At 31.6% G+C, this 10,018-nt stretch overlaps 1 protein-coding gene across 1 annotated transcript; it reads right to left on the reverse strand.

The window, feature by feature from the left end:
* Positions 1 to 4,406: 4,406 nt before the first annotated feature.
* LOC107888748 (ATP-dependent Clp protease ATP-binding subunit CLPT1, chloroplastic) lies at positions 4,407 to 7,766 on the reverse strand. The gene is made up of 6 exons (XM_016812937.2): positions 7,319 to 7,766; positions 7,179 to 7,214; positions 6,897 to 7,006; positions 6,033 to 6,212; positions 4,885 to 5,012; positions 4,407 to 4,808 (listed from the first exon to the last, which is right to left on the reverse strand). Exons 1-6 carry the CDS (start codon positions 7,522 to 7,524, stop codon positions 4,776 to 4,778), a joined length of 693 nt encoding a protein of 230 aa, XP_016668426.1. The 5' UTR covers positions 7,525 to 7,766; the 3' UTR covers positions 4,407 to 4,775.
* Between the last annotated feature and the right edge of the window lie 2,252 nt (positions 7,767 to 10,018).

Genomic DNA, 10,018 nt, shown 5'->3' on the forward strand with positions numbered 1-10,018 from the left:
TGGTTCACACATAGGTATGAAATCGTACCTAAGTTCCCAGATATAGATATATTTGGCATGAAATTTAGGCCAATCTTCATTAGTTCTCCCTCACAAGTTGATATTGTGAAGTTCATTGAACTTTTTATACATTCCTCTTAGTATCTACTCTAGGGATAATTTTTTTCGCTATCTTTTTTCGAGAACCGCCTAAAATTCTAACTAAAAAAATGAAATGATTTTTCATTATCTCAATTGAAGTAATGAGCCTCCCAATATTGGGAGGCTCATTACTTCAATTAGTCCCCGTGTTCCTCGAATGGATCTCTTAATTGTTGAGAGGGTTGCCCAAAAGCAGTATATAAGGCGTACCCAGTAAAACTTACAAGTAAACCAGATATAGAGATGGCGACTAAGGTTGCTGTTTCCATTATTATATAATTTCAAGATCACAATGGGTCTATGATAAGATTGTTTATTTACAGCGGAATGATATACAAAGTCAACAGATCTCACTGAATACAAAATAAGATTTATGGCTACACAAACTGTTGAGGGTAGTTCTAGATCTGGTCCAAGACGAACTGTTGTAGGGGATTTTTTGAAACCATTGAATTCGGAATATGGTAAGGTAGCCCCTGGATGGGGAACGACTCCTTTGATGGGTGTCGCAATGGCTTTATTTGCGATATTCTTATCTATTATTTTGGAGATTTATAATTCTTCCGTTTTACTGGATGGAATTTCAATGAATTAGATTCACAAGAATCACGAAGCCTCGCGTTTCAATACAAAAATGGAAACTTTTAGTTCTCGGATTTTTTAGCCCCATTCTATTTCGGTAGTTCGACCGCGAAATTTATTTGTTTCTGTATTTCCGGAATATGAGTGTGTGACTTGTTATAATTGATCCTATTGATAGTACAGAAAATGGGTCTGTCATCTTGATCGAGATAGTTTTATCCCGTCGGATAGTCATTCTAGTATCTGGAGCACGGAATATATGAAATGGATCACAAAGTATTTGAACTATGATTCATACTTAATATTCAAACCTCGCGGCCGGACTCAAAAAAAAAATTCAAAGAAAGAGTTATATTATTTATAAATCGAAAGATTTTTTATTCTTTCAAACTCTCATTTAGTTTATGCTTATTTTGATCAAAGGACAAACCTTTCTTTTCTTTGTATTTTTATTTATTATATCTATTCTATTGATTGAATAAGTGATGATCCAATGGTTCTTACTCAAAGAATCTTTGGACTTAGTTTGAAGGTTTTATTGAATCATCGCGGTTCTGGTATGAATCTGAAGTTACAGACAGAGTTCGAAAAGGTCAAATCTTTGATGATTCCATCATACATGATTGAGTTGCGAAAACTTCTGGATAGGTATCCTACATCTGAACTGAATTCTTTCTGGTTAAAGAATCTCTTTCTAGTTGCTCTGGAACAATTAGGAGATTCTCTAGAAGAAATACGGGGTTCTGCTTTTGGCGGCAACATGCTATGGGGGGTGACAGCAAAATTCTTTGCATAAACCCGAACTGACACATCATTCGATCAGATTCATGCATCTCAGCCGTTGCAAACATTATCAATGGAACTTTTGCAATTTGCAAAAATTTGTTCGAGATGCATTCTTGAATTTTCATATTAAAGTATGACATCCATTTAAACTATAGTACGAAATTATAAATTTTATAACGTACCTAATATTAAATTTCAAATCTTTATGTAATATTATATAATTGAAAATTTCAAAAACTAACATCGGCTTCTGATTGTTGATATAACAAGGATATCTTCGAGCTCATTCGATATCTCCACATGACTCGTGTCATTATTCTACCTATTCAAATTATATGTTATTTCAAAACTATAATAATGAAAAAAAAACATGATAACTATATTATTAAATAAATCTTACCTTATTACGAGTGAGAATTGATAAGGGAAGTTTACTCGGGGACATAAAAATAGTAAGCAGTACTATGCCCATGATTAAAGGAGTATGCAACCACTGATTTTTTTTGTGCTTCCGTTGCCTGACACATCTCTCGATACAATGTCACCAATACAGTTGATCCCCAACTGAGTGGCTCGGCTTCATTTAAGTCGACTAGTTGTAGGAATCACCTTCAATGTACCAGATTTCGAGATTTATCTGGCATTAAAAGACCACCAATTAACCTCAATATGAATGCTCGCGCGAAATGTTGTCTTTCAACCTCACTAGAGGAGTTGTCAAGATATGAGAAATTGTCTTCTAACAATTTCATTTCTATCCGACTACCACTAAATTTGTCCAACATCTTACTTAATAGTTGGTAGTAAATTGCGTTCCAATCTCCAATGCACACTACCCTCGTAACGACCAACCTATCAATTAGTAAACAGAGTTGTAATGCTACACCATCGAGCGTAATTGTACATTAACTGAATGGAAGATGGAAAGTGTGTCTCAGGTGTCTCAGGTCTCCATCTTTCTAGGACTCCAATTTAGTCCCCCTGAGCATATGAGACACATTCAAAAATCCCGCCTCTTGCAAGTGTTGTTCAATGATACGCGATGCCCTCGTACTTAAACTGTGTATATACGTCTTGATAATCCGATCTTCAATCTAATTAAATGAACATAAAAAATTAATAATATTAATTGCTTAATAATTATATTAATTGATATAAAAAAATATAATAATATTTTCTTACCATTTGTAATTGGACATCGAAAATGTATTTGTGGTCCAAATGAATAAGATGCATCAACATTTTTAATTTTATGAAAATAAAATAAAATCAAAGAAATTACAAAATATAATATTGAGATAAGAAGAATTTTAGAGAATTTGAATGAAAAAATTTAGAATAAAATAGGATTAAGAGAATTAAGAGAATAGATGGATTGAGAGAATTGAAAGAAGAGGATTAAATGAAAAAAAAAGAAAACAAGTAGGGTATATATAGAAAATGAAATAGTCATTGGGAGAAAAAAGAAATTATCCATTTTTGACCATTGAAAAAAATAGTCGTTAGGAAAATTGGACCGTTGGGACAAAATTGCCTTTAACATGCAGGTTTTCAGTTGATGTGGCAACAGGACATTAAAAGCACATTTTCATTTTCTTTCTCAAAAAATGACCTATTTTGAAGAAAAATGGCCTATAACCCTAATTTTGTTTCAAAACAAGCATATTTGCCTAATTACATCATTAGCCCTCTCTATAACAACCACTTACTAAGAACAACATTTCGTTATAACAACAAAATTTCTAGAAGATTCAATTTTTTATGTTTTATTTTAACCTTCTGTAATAACTTTTCACATAGTCATGAAGTACATTCTTTATTAAATTAATTTTCTATAACAACATATGCTCTAAAACTTTAAGTAAATTTATAGTTATTTCATAAAAGTTATCTCATTTAAAGTATTGTTTCAATAATTAAATTTCATGTGAATAAATTTATTAATCATATTTTATTAAAATGAAAAATAATCTTCAATGAGTGAAACTAAAGACATCAATTTAAGCAATTATAAAGTTTTCTAATTAAATATTCTACCATGAATTTTAAACATCATAAATTTATAAATTGATTACTTAAATTTAATAACTCATGATAAATTAATTAATTTAATTAAATAACTCATATAGATTAATTGATCTTATTAAATTTATGAATTTTGTAATTATTTATATAAAAAAGTAAAATAAAATATATATATATAAAATTAATAATACATGCCCCGACTATGTCTTTTAATTTTGTTGATTTGATTATTACTTTTTTCTTTTTATTTTTGAACATATTATCTCTCTTTCTTTCTATTTTTGAAAATATTCCCTCTATAACAAAATAATATTATAATTATATATCAACCACCTCTCTATAATAGGCAAAATTTAAACAAGTAAAATTTAAAGAGACAAATAAAACTATTATAAAGAAGATTATCTGTATAGGATAGTTAAAGTTAGTAAAAAACAAAGAATTTTTGAACATCTTTATTTGATTCAAGTGTGAAAAATTAAGAAATTGATTGTTTATAAATTTTTTTCCAGTTATATCTTTCTAATAAAATATTTTAGGTAAAAGATTAACCAAATCCAAATGATATTTCACATTTTAAAGTAAACTTTCCTTTCCTTTGCTTTGCTTTTCCCTAATTCCCAAATTAGGGTAAATAAAAATTAATCAATTTAAGAACATGATTCAGGGGCATTTAATGAAATTAACCCTTGAAAGAATCAAACATATAGGAGAAATGATTAAAAGGAATCTTATGCTAAGTACAAATCAATATAAAAATAGAAACCGTGTAATAATTATCATTAATAAAGAAAAAGTAGGTGACTAACTAAATGACAACTCTCAAACATATTAATTATTTTAAAATAAAAATAAAAAAAAGGGCAGAAATAGACAACAGAAAAACAAATGGGAGTAAATTAAAAAGGGTCAAACTTGAACCTACAGAATCAATGTTTGGAATACTTATGTAAATACGGGGAATTCGCCTTGATGGATAAAAAAGGTCATTCCTTCTATAGCTTCAAATGTAATTCTGTCCACCAAGTCATTCAAGTTAGTTAAGGAAATCTACTTATGCATTCACGCCGAAACTAAAGCTCCCAACATTTGCAGTTATTTCACAAAAAAAAACAATGGGTACCTATCAATGTTTGAACTTTAAACCATTAAAAAGGAAAACCCTCATAAGGTACAGTATCTGCTCCACCAAGAAGAATCAGGAAGCTGTTACAAAGTTGGAAATTGCAGAAATTTTTTACCTACTTATAGTTCAAAACAATATCGTCGTTGAGCTGCATGAAAAAGAACAATAACCTGTCAATGACTGAACCGAGAAGCTATTGCAGATATAGAAGATAAGGGACTTACGAATTTTGCTAGTTCTTTGGCCTTCTCGTCGTTAAAACCAAAAGTGGCCAAGATCTTGTGGCCTGCTGATTCTTTCTCTGACCAAATACCCAGAAGCAAGTACGATGTGGTTATTTCCCCACTTTCACCTGCACACAATGATCTTAATTAAATCTCAAGGACAAACAATTCAAAGATATGAGATGATGGAATGATTGTAATAAGGAAAAACATATCCATATATAAAATATTAATAACAACTTGCTCAGTTGATACCAAATCTCAAACATTTAGAAACATATAGGAAGGAGAAAGAAGCTGTTGAAGAATTGTGGAGGTTGGCACAGGTAAAACATGTGGCTCTTGTAGCGATCCTACTGTGGCAGATAGATAATGTTTTAAAAATATGTACATCATGAACTTAAAAATATAATAAACGTCCCAGTCAAACACATTCTGCAAAAGGATACACTAGTGAAAGTGCCATCACTAAATTTTAATATTAGAACTGTCAATCCCAAAAATCATAATTTGCTTTCTTTTGAGACTTAGATTCCACTAAACTGGTAAACAAGAACCATGGGTCATTTTTCTAGCTTGACAATTAATTTTTGCTACCCAGTAACTTCCTTAAAAAGAAACTGAAGATTTTATAGCATTCTCCTCATTTCATCTGAAAATGTCAAAAATCATATTCATGACTGACCAATTGTCACCTAAGAAACCCAAGAAAAGAATTTCCACCCCCACATAATGACTAGTATTACATTTAGTTGTATGAGATTTGCAGATTCATACTTAGGTATTAGTTTTAATTTTCAAATAAGTAATCTTATAATCAATTCAAATATAATTTCCAGCCCCACATAATGACTAGTATTACATTTAGTTGTATGAGATTTGCAGATTCATACTTAAGTATTAGTTTTAATTATCAAATAAGTAATATTCTAATCAATTCAAATATAATTCCCTTTTAAACCAATTCCCTCTCAAGGTAGAAAAAATAAACCCCTATATGAATTAGATCAACTCCACCACAATATTTATCATGTTACACCATGTTTTCATCTGTCCCTACACATAAAACAACCAACTCAACCATTGTCTAAACTTTTGTATGACATGATAAATATACCAAATGGAGAATCAGAAAAATTTTCTTTTACCTGACTTTAGCTTTTCATCAACAGCCCAGTCAAGGACCTTCTGAGCTTGTTCGGTTAATGGGGGATGTTCAGGACTGAAAAAGTACATATCTGACTTTCCAAGTAAGTTTACTGTTTCCTCTCGCACTTTGAAAAGTGTAATTCCATTAGCCCTTAAAAATTTTGCAGCATGGCTTGTTCCTTTAGATGAAAAAGAGGAATTACAAACGTACAATGCAAACATTCAAAAAATTTTCTAACATCAAAGAGATTGAAAAGGAGACAGTATGACTTCATTTCATGAAATCATCTTTTAGGTTAACAGAAAAGATACGTTCATTGTTTACTCAAGTTCATATATCTTTTCCCTTCTCTCCTAATGGAGGTAAGGAGGTGGGCTTATACAGCTTTAATCAGAACATCAAAGTTAACACGTCAAAACAGAAGATTTCACACTCCTTACATGAATATTCTGAGGCATTAAATCACCTACTTATTTATATAGAATTAGAAGATTCAGCTTCACAATGCATAAGCGAGGATCCCAAACAATTAAAAGTAAATGCAGAAGCAAAAGCCTGAAATTGATGGTTTCATTTGTTTAACACCATTGCTAATTGAATTGTGGAAGCAATTGCTAAAATCACTCAAAATAGCGTCCACCTACTTTTCAAAAAGAGTAAACCACCATTTGAACTATGTAAATTCTTATGGGAATCAATTACAAACAGGGCTGCTACAAAGTAACACTTGTTCCACAATTCTCTAAACAAAAACAGGTGTTTCATAAAAGTCCATAAGAAATCTTTCTAAAATACATTTCCAAGTGTGTTACATGATGGTGCAACAGCAATTAGTGAACAAAAATGGCAAAGAAATACTAACCCTCGACCAGAATTCCCATAAGAAGTGCTTCTGTTCCGGTATTCGGATACTTAAGCTTCCTTGCTTCCAATTCCGCCATTGCAAAGGACTTTATTGATCTTGCCGACCATCTAACCACCACAATGACCCAATTCCAAGTAATTACTCACAAACAGAACCCCGACCATCAATGTACAATAGACTATAGAGTTTCACATAAATCCTCAAACATACGCTATAATTACATGCATAATATGTAAACATACGCAAACCCGCATAGTATATTTGATAGTATTAACTCACACTGGGGATTTCTCGGAAGTCGCCCTCTCCGGTTTCCTGAAAAATAAAACCCATAAGAAAAGAAGTTCTCAAATAATAAGTAAATCTATAAGTTAAAAAAGTAAAATTGCAGAAATTTTTGGTTTAAACGTCAAACTTACGCGGTTGGGAGGCTAAGTGAGACGGTAGCGGTGGTTGAAGAATGGTGTTTGGTGACGAAACAGCTCAAATTGGAGGGTTTAAGTAAAAGGCGAGTGCCATAGAGAGAGTTGAAAGGAAGAGCGAGACGATAATCGTGGCGTTTAGAGGGAAGAGAAAGGGAAGTAGAAATTGCAATGGGGAGAGACGAGATTCTGTGGGTAGCCATTGAAAAGGGGAGAGATGAGATTATATTTTGAGGTGAAATGGAAATGAAAATGGGCTTACAAATTCATGGCTATTTGGATTGGAAATTTGGAATGGCGCGTCGGATTATATAATATCTATCAGCGCGAGGGTTTACTTTCTCGCTCGGAGCGGATAGATAGAGAACCGTGGAATTCGACGTTGTTTGGATATTTGTCTTTCCAACTCTTAATTAAAACAAGGAAAGTGTCTTAAGGGCTAGCCGGGCTGAATTAGAAAAAAATTGCAGTTTTTAAAAAATTAATTAGGGATTTAAATTTTTTTTCTAAATTTAGGAAAATAGTTTGGAAAGGGGACAAATTTAGCCCAAAATAACCATTTTTTTAATTAGGTCTTTAGGCTGTTTTTTTAATTTAGAAAATATATGGTTTGTAGAAGATAGAAAGGAAAAGTACGTTTAGCTGGACGCGCTTTTTGGCCAAGTGGAAGGGAAGCTCACCCAACAAGGTACACTTTCTCTTTCTCTCTCTTAAAAATTGGTGTGTATTTTAAAATTTAGGGTTTTGGGAAGCTCACCTAGCTGGGCACACTTTCTCTTTCTCTCTCCTAAAAATTTGTGCGTATTTTAAAATTTAGGGTTTGAGAAAGATTAAGGGTTTTAACTGAAACTGTAGAAGTTTATAGGTAGATTTGAAGGGTCGGAGATGTGATAACACGTCTTAGAACACATGCATTTCATATGTCATGGCGGGATAAAATCATTAACTCAAAAACTCATCGTGGGGAAATCTAGTTTTGGGGTAATAATGCTTGATACGATCAGGGGTCGAAGTCTAGGTGGAGGTCACAATCGGCGGCCGTGATGCGGTAATAAGATTTGGGGTAATAAGCTTTTTGGATACCCACAAACGATGCCTTATATATACCATACATAATATTGAAGTCATAATCATACGAAAAAACTCTGGGGACTTCTGGTGTAAATAATGTAATTTTTTTTCTTTATTTCTAAACAGTCGGTCTCTTTTACATTTCATTTTTATTCGAAGGCTGACCCGAGGTGGACATACTAGTGCTCTCCAATGAAGAGCGGCTGTTCTGGCATAGTAGAGGTCAAACTTGGGTCGGCATGATAGCGGTTGTAGTTATTAGTGGCTTGTTTAATTAAGACAACTGTTGCCTGTAACAGCTTATTTTTTTAGTGAAAATCGAAACAGTGGTTTCGGGACTACAAATCTAATCCGAAAATAAAATTTATTTTTATTTTATTACATGATCCATAATATGTTAGAAATTTCATGTGTAAAATCCCGATAAGAAAATTTTATCGATTATGTGCTTAATTAGGGAAAAGAATAATCGCATAAAATGCAAAAGTTGAATTCTAATAGCTAGAAGAATTAAATAGCTATGGAATTCAAAAATTGAGGTCTTTATATGGTAATTAGACCATTAAAGAAAAAGGTAGTAGATATTTTTGGATGATTTGTTCATGGAAAATTAGAAAAAGGCTGAGGACTAAATTAAAAATCAAAATTGTTAAAGATGATAAATTAATTAAATAGAAATAAAAATCATTTTTATCATCTTCTTCCCTAAAATATTCCATGGAAACCCTAGGAAAGTGAGAAGAAACTTTCTTTGCCAAATTGGGTAAGTTTTCTTGTCTCGTTTTTAGTAATTTTGATATTTTTGAAACCGGGATAGCTTAATCTATCTATTTGGGGGATCAATTTGAGAAGTTATCAAAGTATGAAAACTAGGTCATGGATGAATATCCTAAAAATTTAAAATTTATGGTAGAAAATGAAAGGTTGTTGATAGATAAATAACTTTTACGAAGTGATTTTTGATGAAAACATGATTTAAGGACTAAAATGTAAATTTATGAAAATTGAAGAAAATTCTGAATTTTATAGAATATATGTGCTGTAAATTTTAAGATGAAATTTTGGTTAGGCTTCTAATAGGGAGTAAATTGCATAAATTTCAATTTTCCGAGCCTAGAGAAGAAATGAGAATTTATGGAAAAGTTAGGGGCAAAATGGTAATTTTCCTAAGATGTAAATTGATTCCACTTGAATATGAAATGTGATAAAGTGATGTAAAATTTACTCGTATAGATCCGGATAGACCAAATTCGGAGCTAAAATGAGGAAAGAGAAAAATGTCGGATTAGTAAATTTTACGTACACGAACATTGTCAGGTAAGTTCGTGTAACTAAATTGTGTATATTTATATGCTTGAATTAAATATTGTGTTTGTAAATTGTATAAATATCATATATATATGACATTGAAAATATATCTGACAAATCCCGATCAATAATAATGCCGATAAATGATAAATGATAAATTATAAATGATAAATGATAAAAATGTTACTTATATGCTTGAAATATGTTTAAATCCCAGTTAAATAAATGGAAAATTGATGGATATGTGATTTCTCAAAATGAATGAGGTTCTGCATTTGTTGCTGACGGGATTTAGCTCGGACGAGTAATCCTATTGAC

This window comes from Gossypium hirsutum, chromosome A09 (assembly GCF_007990345.1).
Source record: "Gossypium hirsutum isolate 1008001.06 chromosome A09, Gossypium_hirsutum_v2.1, whole genome shotgun sequence".
Lineage (NCBI taxonomy): Eukaryota > Viridiplantae > Streptophyta > Magnoliopsida > Malvales > Malvaceae > Gossypium > Gossypium hirsutum.